The following is a 14,769-nucleotide window of genomic DNA, read 5'->3' as shown; positions in this document are numbered from 1 at the left end:
TGCAGTCGTGCGTGTCAACTGAATCCTTGAAATCTGTTTAGCGCCGATTAGCATCTTGTGTCAAACCCACCTATACTTTGTGTGTGTGTGTGTGTGTGTGTGTGTGTGTGTGTGAGAGAGAGAGAGAGTGTGAGTGTGAGTGAGAGAGCGCGCGCGCGAGAGAGAGAGAGAGAGAAACATGCATATGCCATCCAGCAATGCGCGCAAACAGTCTTACCACATGCGTAAAACATGGAAGGGAAATCCCGTTCCAATTCCCAATACAAGTGGTAGCTATGATAGGCTACCTACTGTATAGGCTACATTTCAACATTCTGCTATGGTGGGGGTGGAATCTGAATGGAGCCTTTGCAGAAAGTGTCTGATCGGCGGGGTCTCGCGCTCAATCACACACACCACAGAAACACAAATGGCACTGCTTGTAATTTGCCTCTAAAAAGCAGTCGCACTTTTCTCCACAGAATTCTTATTTTCACTTCTACACGTTGCCTTGGTTCGGCCGTGCTCCTCGTAAAGGGAACAGAAGCTCGAATGGATACAAATAAAATAACCTAAAACTTTGCATTTTGCACGTGCCTAAAGGTGTCATTTTAACACGCACCTTTTTTGTAACTCAAACCCAAGGCACGCTTTGGTCATTTTTTGTCACCCTAAAATATATTCACACTAAAGGGTGCGATGTGCATCGTTAATTTACTCACCTAACTTTAGTTCCCACGAGAAAAATATTTCTTCACATTTGGTAAGATACCTTTAGAACGCATTTGGCGTACTGCACAGAGTTATTTTAGGCTAATTTGAAAAAAATCGATTGTAATGAGAGGAGAGAGTTCAAATCTAACTTGGTGATCTAATGAATGTTGCAAGGCCATAACAACATACATTTATATTCTAAGGAGGGCGTATGTTGTGTGCATTTCAAGCTATAATGTAGAAGTATTGCTTTATTTATCGACACACTACAACGGAGAGTTCATCAGTAGAATGGCTTCAAACAATATGTTGTACATCTAGCACTAGCTTGGCCACAGGAAAGTTAGGATAGCATATTTCTCATTCATTCACGAATACTTAATAATTTGTGGGAAACGACAGAATGACCGTTATGATTACTTCCATAGTCCTTCAACTTTCCAAACCCTATCAAACACAAGCTCTGACCTGAGGTCAGACAAGATAGGCCAAATGTGTGACAGCAACGTCATTTACACCTTTCGTCCAATCAGACGCGTCCTGTCGGTGTAAAAGCCACGCTCATTATCTCAGCAATCTTATTACCCATCCATCGTACTCATCCGAGAACTACTTCGCTGTGTTTCCACGAGTTCCTCGCAAGTCTTCAGACTTTTAGTTGAAGCGATGAAGAACTCAGATGTAAACAAGTCAAAATGCCTGAAACGAGTAAGTGTGGTGGATGCTTCCATAATTAGTCTGTTTTTGCATGGCTTAAAATGTACAAGATGAAGGAAATGTCAGTGGCACAATCTGGACGTTATTGAATTTTGCCATTGAACTCTTGCAGGTACTGAAACCAGTGATTGAGAAGAAAAGAAGAGATAGGATAAATCAGAATTTGCACGAGCTGAGAGTTTTGTTGCTGAGATGCACGGAAGACACGGTACGTAAACAAGGCCTCGGCGCTCGATCGGTCTTTTGCAATTGTATTGTTTTCTTAATATGCCATGGATATGGTAGACATGATCCATTTAGACATATTCACACGATAAAGTGTTGCCATCTTTGACGGTTTCCCTCTCTCTCCTCACAAAAATAGCGTTTGCAAAATCCCAAACTGGAAAAGGCGGAGATTCTAGACCTTGCCGTACAGTACCTGAGGAGGGATACAGAAAAACATTACAAAAGAAACGGTAAGGGAATAATTCATTCTAAGGAACATGGGCAAAAATGTTTTTGGTGCGTGTTGAAAACGTTATGGTGTGCACCAAAAATGTTATATTTTGTGCTTATGTGTCTGAAGTTTCTTACACTATGTCTGATTTTGGGGATAGATGTCAAATGAACCTGCAGACATCTCTAATCTCTTTATATGTCTCATGTAGAATCTGGGAGCCAACATCCGCCTGATGAAGAAGTCAACCCTGAAATGTCAGTGTCAGGACTTCAACCACCCCATGCACAGTTCAGCTCAGTCTACACGGCAGGCTTTCACCACTGCCTAACCAACGTCTCCAGCTTCATGACTAACACAGGCTCCTCCGAAATTGACCCTGAGGTCAGCAAGCTGAAGATCTGCCTGGACGGTCACTTCACCCATTCTGGCCATCGGGGGCACGGAACAGAGGGACAGCTCCACACAAGCGATGCACCAAAAGGCCCTTGTCCTGACTCCCCCCCTGTGTCTGCGCAGATGACACCTCCTCACTCTCCCCTCCTCTCCCACTCCACCCCGGTAGCCCACTCCTCCATCTCCCATGAGCCATCACTCTCACACAACGCGTCCCTCCATTCTCTTGAGACCTCCAGACGCTCCCCCTCCTCCTCCTCTCCGGTCCCGACGTTTTGCTCCTTAAGCCGTATTACACCCTTCCACTCCCCCTCTCCCATCAGGAGGCATTCTGTCGTTCCCAATCAAACAAGCTCAACGTGGCGGCCGTGGAACTGACCGTTTTACACAGGTGACCATATATATGGACGGACGTGGATTTTCAAATCTGCCCTCACTCAAAAACAGACACCAGGAGGACATGAGATGCGGACGAGCCAGGAATGAGCATCTTATGAAAGGATCACTATAGCCATGTTAGCGCACAATCCCTCGTGTGAGCGTAGGTGTCAGTCAGCACTGCAGGAGACTGATCACTGTTTAACGGCTGCAGTTGTCTGTTTGAAAGACATATGAATGGCCCTTCTGTGAGTGGCACACTTGTCAGAACAGATGGGCCCTCTCCCTGTGTCCTTCTCCTTAATCTTGTGACCAAGATGGCACGTGTATTGTGTATATATATATATGTAAATAGATATATTTATATAGGTATATTTTGTGAAATATTTATGTTTTCTACCATTTTCCTGAAATAAACACATTTTTATAAAGCTGACTGAAGTGTCCTTTTCAACCAAAGCATGCACATCTCAATAGTGAAGCCCAAACCATTTGTCCATACAATCAAGTGTGATTAGAACAATATGTAATTGAACATGGGATGGGGAATATATGTTTTCTGTAACCACACGTCTTCTATTAGAGAAGTCATTTGTAATTTGCCATAAGTCACTTCAACACATACACCTGCCATTCAAAAGTTTGGGGTCACTTAGAAATTTCCATTCCACTCCATTATAGACGGAATACCATTGTTTTTTGTGTTTTTAAAATCAGCGTAGCAGTATTCAGATTACATTAGGTTATGTGCTTATTAATTGCGAAAGGATTCTCCAATGTTTTCTGACCTCCTCCTATCACCGTTTAAAATGATATCAGATTAATAAACAAAATGTATCTTTGGAACATTGAATTGCTGATGATGGGCAATGTAGATATTGCATTACAGATCAACCATTTCTTTCTACAACAGTCATTTACAACATTAGTGATGAAAACAAGGACATTTCTAAGTGACTCCAAACTTTTGAACGGTAGTGTATCCTGACCTTGACTGCTGCATCTGCCCCAGGTTGTGAGATTCTTTTCAATAATCAATAGGCCTACTGAAAAAATAGCTTCAAAGTCAGACAGGATCTCATGTCACTATTTCGTTTTCAGCAGTTGCTGTTCAAATATGTTAAGATTAACTCACAGAAATCTAAAGGGTTTACTTCATGTTAAAAAATAGAGGTGGCCTAACTGAATGGTTTGAATGGTTATCGCCTTAAAAATCATATTTTGGACTGAACCAGTATGAAAAGTGCTGTAGGGGGAAAAAACACTGCCCAGTAGGTCACAAACTAGGATTTGTGTCTTTGTCACAGGGGAGTGTGGACAGAAAATTAATGGTAACATATGGTAACTTCAGGTGCAGAGTGCTTAAAGTAGCCTGCAGTGCAGCACTATGTATTTCATGATGACAGTTCGCCCTCTAGTGTTTCTTAAGGGCATTACATGAATGAAAGTTACTCTGCTCAATACAGTAGACCTTTCACAGCATGATACTGGCAACTATGTTACCAAAAAAATACCAGTTAGCCTACTGGCAATGTTCATGAATTCATGAATACTATGTCAGACATGATATACTAAATCTGAACAACTTTGAGAACCTCCAGACTAAGGAGAGGTGCTACACTACACTATTAGTGGGATAGGAACATGTGATAACTCAATAAATATGGAACAAAATGTATTATGAAACAAAGTTATGCCAGTGAGGGAAAAAAGTCTGGTAACTGAATAATGTGCAGTAACCTGGGGGCCAAATGATTGTTTTGTGTGACGCCACAGAGGACAGGCTGCAGTCAGCAGGGGGCAGTGTCTGATTACCTTACGAGGAGCTGAGACTGCCTGTGGCTACCTGTGTGCTCACGGCCCCTGGAGCACGGCCTACAACTGACACCAGTCATGCCCATCTCCATACAGCGGCAAGATGACGGACGATTGGTGTCCTTGGTGTGTGAATATGTCCTTTCTCTCTTTTTCTACCCCTTTCTCTCTCTCTCTCTCTCTCTCTCTCTCTCTCTCTCTCTCTCTCTCGCCTTCTCTTTCTCCTCTCATCCTCAGATAAATGCACACCCTGTCCAATCTCTCACTCACATCTCTATTACAAGGCCTGAATATTTCCTGAGCACGGCACCAAGGGATTTGGCTGGAGAAAACAGACTTTCTGACATGACAGGACATGTCTCTGGGATAATGTTTTTCTCTCTGCCGCCCCCCCTCACCTTCCATCGTCTTTTCCCATCGCAGAAAGCCTCCGTCTGTACTAGTTCCATTGCCTCTGAGGTGGCCATTGTTCATTGTTGGAGGGACAGGGGGGCACATCATGGTCAGTCCGATTTTCCACACTGTCTGTCTTCAGGTTTTGATCATTCCGAAAAAGGAGTCATGTGATCACGGCGCGGGAGGACAAATTAAAGAGAAGGAGCGGAATGCCTTGCGCAATGCTCATAATTAGATGGAAAAGGGCCCCCAAGAAGTCACACGAACATATCGCCCGACAATAGGTAATCGGCCCTGAGCCCTTGAACACACTGGGGAAGAGAGGTGGGGGATTTACTGATTAGCACAGATCCGTTTACCTCTGTGATCATCATATCTGCTAATGGCAAACTCTCCCCTTGCATTCCTGGCCTGTCCCAAAACAGGGAGGGAGTCAAATCAAAGCAAACATTGCGGAGGATCCACACTGGAGATGTCACGGTTTTGTCATGGTTTGTCATGGTTTATTGAGCTCGGCGGTAAGTACATTTGGGTTGGCACATCCTGAAAAGCAATTTGTCGAGGCAGGGCGGAGTGTCAAGCCCTCTCATCACACGTGCACACACTTGTACCTGCGGATTTGTTTGGTATACGCACGCTCTCGCCGCGCACGCAGACACAAATCAAGAAATGCCCTCAGTAACCAGGGGATTTTACCGGATCGATGAGACAGTGAGATAATTACCAATACGCACATTACTGTAGTGTATACACTGCCTACACACTCGGAAAAATGAGGCCTGACATTCCACAGGGATTTTGCCACAAGCCTCTTTGAACCTCTGAAATAAAGCAGTGTTTGCTATAAAAATAATCCTTTGCCCTTGGCTGTTACACATCACACAACCACAGAGGAATTTCTGAGAGGCCACTGTCAACACGGTTGATGACGGACAATGGCACCTGATTGGAGTATCAAGGTGTGCTGGTGAGAACGATTTCCAGCTTGGACACAAGGCCGACTGACCTGAAGGGCTATTGATTCCCTGAAATGCAACAGGAAGACAGTTGGGTGATCCACATGAATGGTTTCAGTTTCCTCGTGTGTCTATTCTGAGTGCAGTGTACTGAACCTCAGGACTTGATTTAAGAGTCATGTCGAAGAGTCATGTCGAAGAAAAATACCAACGCCCCACCACCATCACCACCCATTTTCCTGTTTGAATTCCTCACTGTGTTTCTATGTGCTTTAGAGCGATGTTGAAGGATTATCTATCTGACAGGGCGCCTATCATCTGTTGCCAAAACGTAACATCTGGGTGTATGTCGGAATAATTGAGAGCGAAGCCTAAACAATTGCACCCAGGTCAGTGTTTTGTCACTGTCTCTGTTGTTGCCCCGGGACAAGCAGAAACTCATCAAAGAGGGAATTGTAGTGCGCGTGCCTTCCCAGACACACGGAGCGAGCGCACGCCGAGGGGCAGTGTGGGAAACACACATGGAGCTGCGCTCTCTCAGCAGACCCAGGCTGGACACGTCCTGTGATACACACAGCTGTCTGTTACAGACACACACACAGACACATAGATATAGCCACACAGACATGGACACGGACACGGACACAGACACAGACACAGACACAGACACAGACACAGACACAGACACAGACACAGACACAGACACAGACACAGACATACACACACACACACACACACACACACACACACACACACACACACACACACACACACACACACACACACACACAGAGAAAGAGAGAGAGAGAGTCAGATACACAGACACATACACACACACACACACACACACACACACACACACACAAACACATACAGAGAGAGAGACAGATACATAGACACACACACACAAACACACATGCACACACACAATGTCCTAACTTTACAAAATACCCTGACATGTAGAGCGAGGTTGTTCAGTCAGAGATGGGCAGTGGTAGCTGTGGCGAGCTGGTCGAGATGAGCGGCGCTGCCTGCGACGGCGGAGGGAGAAGACACCTCAGCCATGTCATGTCAGTCCGCAAGAATGCAGATCTGTCACTCGCGCGGCTAACTACCGTTTTTCCCCTCTTTCATTTGTCTGTTTCTCCTTCCACCAGGGGCTTTGAAGTGAGTCGCAACAGGAGCCCCGACTGTAGCAAATTACCCCGCAGACGGAGACATTTTTGACATAAGTCCTGAGAGGCTGGCGAGCCACTTTTCCTGGCCGGCCCGGGCGGCCACGTTTCATCTGGGCCCCGTGGCGGACGGCGGCGATGACAGAGGGACGGCTGGACACGCTTCCAGGCGGCAGTGACGGACGTGGCAGGCCCCCGGGAGCCGGGCCACTGCAGACGTCTCAGCACCGGGCCTGGCCGCGCCGGGGCAGGATTTGGCCTCGCGCGGAGAGATGGCAGCGCCCGCCAGGCACCGCCCTCCTCCGACAGGCCGGCCGGCCAGCGTGGGCAGATGATGTGGACGCTCTGCTGTCGCTGCTGCAGGATGGCCATGTGTGAATGGCAGTTAAATGCAGGTCTAGAGTTGTTAGTCACACATTTTGAATATAGGTTTCAAAATATAGTGCTGCACTTAGTGCTTAAAAGTGAGCATTATGATAATAAAGCACTTTTATGAGGCATGTTCCCCATTTGCTGATCAACATTGCCGTTTGAAAAGGCATAGGGAGGGTCAGAATTGTTCCTGCTCATGTGAGAGCACTCCAGTAATGGGCAGCGTTCTGATTTCTTGAGTTGTTTTGACCACGTACGCCCCATTTCTAGTGGAGCCAGAGGGACTGCTCATAATGTTGGGATCAAAGAACAATTAGGCACAATGTTGACAATAATAACTGCCATTATGAGGACAACAATCACACTGTTCTCAGTTCTAGGATTGACCAATCTACAAATCTTTCTATTAAATATACATATCCGTCCCCGGTCCCCGCCAGTCAAAACAAAAGTCCCTCTACAATAGCAATGGCAATGAGGTATTGTTCTCTGTGTCTCTGATTTGATACAGTGATACCATAGAGACATTGTTGTTTCAATCGCTCATTCAGCTTCCCAAATAGCTGCTAAATATATCAATATAATGAAAGACAACATTCAACTCAACTTTTTGCCGTATTTCAGCAGTTTCGAGTTCTCCCACGAAATAACTCAAGTGGAATAGGTTATTGACAGCATAATCGTACCCCATCCATCGCGACAAAGGCAGGAAATGGATAAAAAAAAAAAGGGGGGACTCCGTCAAACAAATGTATGTAGATTGGTGCGCTCTAAAGTCCTCCAAGTCATCAAAGGTTTTCAGCCCGTGGTTGGTGAGTCACTACTACCTGGTGTCTGGGAGCCGGGTTTGAGTGGCCCCGGTGACTGACCTCCCCCCCTCCCCCTGGGTGGCCTGTGACCCAGTTTGCCTGGAGCGGCGCTGGGTTATGACTCCCTTCTCTTGAGTGCTTGTAATCCTTAGGATGCACTTCAGCCCACTCTGGGCGGGTGGGTGGGAATGCTTTGCTGCTCCGTAAAGAGAAAAAAAAAAAAGAAAGAAAAGAAAATCAGGAAGAACTTAACAAGTCAAAGGTCATCGGCGAGCCTAACTTGCTGCTGATAAAAATAGTTCTGAGCTCTGTGAGGCTTTGCTAAAAATACCCGAGAAATGTCTCATTTCATTGAACCTGAAGTTTGATGTGTGCCAGCCAGTGCTATGATGTGGAGTACCTTCTCATTCTTTGGCTACAATAATAATCACAGGCAAAAATAATCACCGTGATATTTACAGTCTGATGAAAGCATGCGGCAGTGCTCTATCAAGGCCCATTCAGGCTGATGAAGGCTCTGAAGGACACACGGAAGAATCTAGAATCTGCAAACTGAAGGCTACGGAGACAGATGCAGAGCGCAGCCGCTGCTGGCACTGCGAGTAATGGAAAAATGTATACAATAAATAAATGTACAAGTCGCTACCTGAGAACCACTGTCACAGCTGTGCACAGTGTATACTTTGAGCAAATGGTCTCTGGCTTGGAACAGGGGTTTCCCAAGCGAGTGCCAGCTATGGAATCCATGCAAGAACAGGCTCAGGATCAGCGTCAGTGCAAAAGAAAAAGGGAAAAAGCACCGACTGGCAAGCGGCCCAGTCTGAGTCGCAGGCACTGTGTTTTAATCACACTTTTTTTTTATTGGGGCTCTTGTTGCAGCTATTTGCAAGGAAACGCTGGTGTGTAATCCCACAGATAACCTAACAAATGTGATTTTGTCAACAGGTTTGTTCAATATTGTTACAGTATAACATATTGAGCAGAAACAACAACCCCTATGTCAAGCTATTCCAGCTGATGATATGTATTGATGATTGGATCATTTGACATCAGTTAAAAGCCCTCAGAGGCAGCTGCAGAGCACCTGTCCTTTGGCCAACAGATGTCTCCTTGAGTCATACTACAAGGCCTCCTCCACACGTCTGAGCCCCGGCCGCTGCTGTACTGTTTGACTGATTTCCCCTGAGCCACCTCCATTGTTTTGGGGATTTGGGGGGTTAAAAAAGAGGGTCTTCCATTCGAACTTGAAACAGCACCTCAAGGCAAGAGCACATCAAGATAGAGGACTTGAAACACACGGAGTCACACAGCGTCACACGCATACGCACACACACGCGCACACACGCACACACACACACATGCACACACACACACACACATACACTCTAAAAGCTTCTTCAGTCTTGAAAAGCACAGGGAGTGCTCAGAGAACCCCCACCGGCAAGCAGCCATCACCTTCATCTCGCCCGCGGTGTTTATGATACACATCTCTTGAAAGAAGCAGGGGGAAGATCAATGGCACATGCAGGATGACTGTGCAGAGCCAGTGTGCAGGCTGGGTGAGGTGTGTGTGTGTGTGTGTGTGTGTGTGTGTGTGTGTGTGTGTGAGAGGGGGGGGGGCTGGATATAGAGGTGCCCTGTGGGAACTGCAGTTTAGAGGGCCACACTTTGAGCGCCTCTACCTCTCGGTGGGTGGACCTGGTCGGACATCATCCGTGTGTGTGTGTGCTGTGCTTTCCCTACACGCGTCAGATTCATCATCATGACTCGGGTTTTTGATATAGCAGCTTTGGGAGGAGGCTGGGGGGGGGGGGGGGGGGGGTCTGACTGAGGGCTGGCAGTTGGGTGGGCATGTGCAGCCAGGGTCTCTCCCTTTGAAAATGTATAAGCCAGCTGTCTATGTGATCCTCTGCCCTTTGATGTTGCAATATTACATAGAGAAGAAAAGAGAAAAAAAAAACCTGAATCCCTTTTTCCATACGCTTATATGTCAGCTGGAATAATGGCTGTTTTGACATCTGCAGTCTATGTTTACAATATGATACAGACACCGCTGGATGGGCTGCAGCGGGGAACAGAGCAACTTTAATCTGCTGCATTATTCACATGTCATGTCTGTGGAGGAAAAGTCTGCTTGACAAGGGGGAAATTCTCTTTCAGTTGAAATATTACACCTGAACACTCTTCAGCGTGAAAAATGCGTTTAACATTTTTTTTTTCCAAGTGAAGTCTCATTTAGGAGTTCACCCATAGCTTGAGTTATCAATGGCAGCGGAGAGGAGCATCTCTGTTGAACCATTGCGTGACAGAGAGGGTGTGACAGGCAGACTCTTCAACCTTTTGCTATTCTCTTTTTTGTCAGATTTGTGAGCCAAGGCTAAAACACGTCAATCCCCCTACCCTCCACACACACACACACACACACACACACAGAGAGAGACACTCCTCCACCACCCATAAAGACAAGCATCTTCATGTGCTATCCTGAGTTTGATGAGTGGACCACCTAGCAACGGCCTGCACACAGGAATAGAGGACAAGTGATATGGGCCCATCTCTTCAAACAGATGAAACTCTTCATAGAGCTAGGGGGCCTGGTGGCACTTTGTCTGGCCAATCTAGATCTCTGCGATCGCCCGTCCTGATAAGTGACATGAAAGGCCCTTGTCATCGGCTTTTGTGTGTTCTTTCCTTTTTTCGGCCCCGAGATATCGCATATGGTAGGTGACTCTGAGTGCAGAGCTGGCAGATATGGTGAGGACAGAGCGAAATCAGCAAATAAAGTAAATAATCAGCTGGAATATCCACAGTGCAGGAGGATCAGACACACAGAGCACTGTGACTAGAATACCAGCAGCCTCCAACACCTTGTTCAGATCGGCTATTGCCTTTATTCAAAGTCAGTGACATTATGAACTCCATGAAACACGCATGCAGGCATCCCTGGGGCCTTCTTTGCCAATGCTTTAAGGTTTCCATTGTAATTTTTGCATTCAGACAGATCTGATAATGTGGCTGATAATTGGTGAATCTGTGCGGCGTTTTGCTTGATAAAAGCTGCAGGCCATACCCGAGGCATCTGAAGCACACACACACACACACACACACACACACACACACACACACACACACACTGCTCAGCTCTGTATTAATACCTTCTAGTGTTTCCCCTTTTATATATCTCTATCTCCCCTTACAGAAGTAGGCTAATCTTATGTTATCAGGCCTAAGATAGCAGTGGACATCAATGTCAGACTGAAAAGGCTATTTCCTCTAACCTTGCATGCTACCTATCCGTGCAGAGGCCAATATTGGAGCTGTCATCTCCCTCAAGGGTGCCCCAATGAAGGAAGCTTTTGTTCAGCTTGTAAGTTAGACATTGTTGTTCCGTTCTCAGGTGCACAAACCATGGAGGATAATGGAACACAATATGTGCTCCTTACCATGGCATGGTTGGTACCTGTTGACAGAGTCTTTTCCAGTTTGACATTTACCTGTGTGCTCTTTCCACATGGCTTCTCCTCTTTTACCAGTGTTACAAATGTCAGTAACATGCTACGAGAACGTTTTACGTTTACGTTTTAGCATTCTGTGTTTGTACTTGGAAGTGTGCTTGAAGGACTGTCCATTTGTTTCCAACAAGCAAAGTCTATTAAGCTCCAGAGAGTGCTTGAGGAACTGAAAGAATTTTCCTTCCTGCAGGAACCCAGCTCTCCTCCTCAGAGTGTAAACAGCAACAGAAGGATGGGAAATGTGCGATGCTAAAGCGTTTAAAAGTGACAACATAAACCACCGCTCTCAGTGCCTTGGGGCAGCAGATTGTGTCGACTGTTGTGATTGGTCACCATAGGTGAAGTGCATCTCAGAGCTCCCACACCTCTTTCGACTCTGAGTAATGCTTTTGTTCGCCTCTGACACGGGGAATGCATGCCTAAGCATCCCTATTGGCCTGGGAGAACTCCGCTAAGGAACTAATGTGCACTGAAATCTACTTTGATCTGTTCAGGCAGTCAGCTTCAACATTTTGAAGGGCAGCCACAGATCTTGTTACCCCTCCAGTCTAGAAGCAGTAGAAAGTGGTCGAGGTTATGGCAAATGTTTGTTTGATCTCTGACATAAAACAAGTTTTTTATCCAGAATTTATCCAGAAATTCAGAATTTGATATTATTGCTGTTCATTGAAAAAAGCCCCTGGGATCATACTCTCTGAAATCTGTTTTAAGCATATTATATAAACAAGACTGACCTTGTTCACACTGTGTAAAATCAACTCTCCAATTAAGAAAATTGCAGCAATGGGCCTGTATCTTGTTTGCCAGAGCTGGGAATGTAATGTTTTGTGGGAGAGAGCAATGTCTCTTTCTGACTTCGCTTGCATCCAGAAACCTGTCAGCTTAAGCAAATTCAGGCTGCCAAAATGTCAAAGCAGCCTTTGGAGTGCCAAACCTTTGGTGTGACTCTCCGGTGTTAATCTCACTTTGAATCCAATTTTAGAAATATGAATACATTTCTTTCTTCTTTTTCCAAATAAGGACTCCTCTGTCCGTCAGGTTTATGAGAAAAGTTTATTGCTGGTGACAGCGGTGGGACGACCCGGTGGCTGACAGAAGTGTTGAGATGGCTGTCAGATTGGAGTGGATGCAATAAAACAAGCAGCAAGCACCTGCATCGGCCGTGTGGGATATCAGAGTTCCACAATCGCCCGCTCTCACTCACTCTCTCAGCCAGCAATGCTGAAATGATACCTTTTGTTTTAAAAACATCCAACAGGTGAGACCGCTGTGCCGTACCTTGAAAAGGAATCGTCCGTAAGAAGATACACACCTTCATGTCCGTTGAATGGGACTGCTCTGTTTTATTTGAAACATTAAGCGGATCTATTGGGCTGGTGCTAGTGTGATACTGTGTTAGCTGCACATTTTTGCATCTGCTGTAAGTAGTTGAGAATTGTACTGTGTGTAAAGAGCAAATGGGGAATTAAATCGGTTAGCTTCAGTGTTTAATACACAAGGCTGGTGGTTTTTAGAGGCCACTATCTTTTGTGAGGTGATACAGATTTATACATTCCTTACCTACAAACTGCCTTTGATCAATCATTTTATCTGGACTTATAGCAGGAGGTTTTAAAAGATTAACTGTAACATAACCATGCTAATGGCTTTTGATTCACAATCTCTATTCAGGAGGAGAGCACGTCATTATAATAGCCATCTATTACCACTGACGGCCACTCCAGGCCTATATGTCTGTGGGAACTCCTTTAAAACCCGCAGTCTGGCGATTATCTTCATGATAATTATAGCTGCCGTCAGATGGTCTCAAATGTAAAACCCAATACAAGTGACCTGCACAATTAAGTAGCACAAAAATGTTTATACCCGAGAGACCTTTGGAATGACACAGGCCACATGTCTCTGGGAGAGTTAGTGTGGCCCTGTGTTTAGCACTTTACTGAGATGGCCACTGTCAATAGTGCACATATTGACCTGAGTAAGGGGAGTCATCTCTTTCTGAGGCATTTTGAATGAGTGTCAGTCACCTGGACAATTTGAGAGGGAGAGGATGAAAGGGTGGATCTTTCAGGGTCTCTGGACAAGATGACAACCACAAACATAGCTGGGATTCAGGCGCTCCCCCTGTAAGGCTATACCTTTGTGGTTCTGTTCGTGCCGACTAAAAACGCAAAAATAGGGAAAACGTTGGGGGGGAAAATAAGTTAAGAGTAATGTAACACAGGTGAATTGAGTTGAGAGAGAGTGAAAGACAGAAAACAGCAAAGAGTAGTAAGTATTATTCAAAGACATCCACAAAGTCCCTTCAGATAAATTACACAATACATAAATGAAGCTTATTTAAATTGTATTTATTGGACTATTTCAGTATGAACAAATGACAAAGCAACAATTTTGATGAAGAAAATACACAAATGTGATGATCCCTCCTGTTCTGTGAGAATGAGTGGGACAAAGGTCATGAACCGTTATACTTCTTCCTTTTCACAGTGGTCAAACTGAACATAATTTATAAAGTTTTTTCTGTAGATCCTATAAATGCAGAGAGTTTAAGCATGTTTCTAAGATGACAATGTGTCCTGATCCTAGTCCCCATCTAATGCTCTTCAGCATGCTCTTCTCAGTGTCAGCTAAAGCCTGTATCTTATCAGCTTGAGTAGCATCTTGTTGTGGTAGCTTGGGTTCCCTTTGATATCGGAGAGCATGGAGGCTTGGGCAAAATAAAGGCCCTCTTTGTGCTCTTTTGATTAACTTCTGTACTGGTGCAGTTTGATAAGGTGAGAGAAAGCAGAGAGCATTTCAGCCTATTTTACTGCGGTGGCTTTTCATAGTGTCTAACGGAAGACTGCAATTAAATAAGCATGTCCAAACCATACATGGTTTACACATGCTAGACACAAGGATATCCTGTTTTGCTTTTTTGGAATGATGGTACTGTTTCATGCATTAGTCAATGATCTCTGTTTTGAATGGTGAGAAATACTGAATAGTCCAGATGACTTTAAAGGAGGAGATGAGTTGAAGGCCATGGCACCGCATGTAGTAAAGATACCTAATGTCCTAAGGCTGTTTCATTCCTTCAGATTCATCAGAAAGGAAAATAAACAGAGT

At 45.2% G+C, this 14,769-nt stretch overlaps 1 protein-coding gene across 1 annotated transcript; it reads left to right on the top strand.

Annotated features, from left to right (window-relative positions):
• Positions 1-1,016: 1,016 nt before the first annotated feature.
• Positions 1,017-3,035, top strand: her11 (hairy-related 11). The gene is made up of 4 exons (XM_062525027.1): positions 1,017-1,401; positions 1,523-1,618; positions 1,775-1,868; positions 2,061-3,035. Exons 1-4 carry the CDS (start codon positions 1,360-1,362, stop codon positions 2,621-2,623), a joined length of 795 nt encoding a protein of 264 aa, XP_062381011.1. The 5' UTR covers positions 1,017-1,359; the 3' UTR covers positions 2,624-3,035.
• The last annotated feature ends 11,734 nt before the right edge of the window (positions 3,036-14,769 follow it).

Source organism: Sardina pilchardus, chromosome 21, assembly GCF_963854185.1.
Source record: "Sardina pilchardus chromosome 21, fSarPil1.1, whole genome shotgun sequence".
Taxonomy (NCBI): Eukaryota; Metazoa; Chordata; class Actinopteri; order Clupeiformes; family Clupeidae; genus Sardina; species Sardina pilchardus.
The sequence above is the reverse complement of the archived record's forward strand: the minus strand, read 5'-3'. Positions and strand labels throughout refer to the sequence as shown.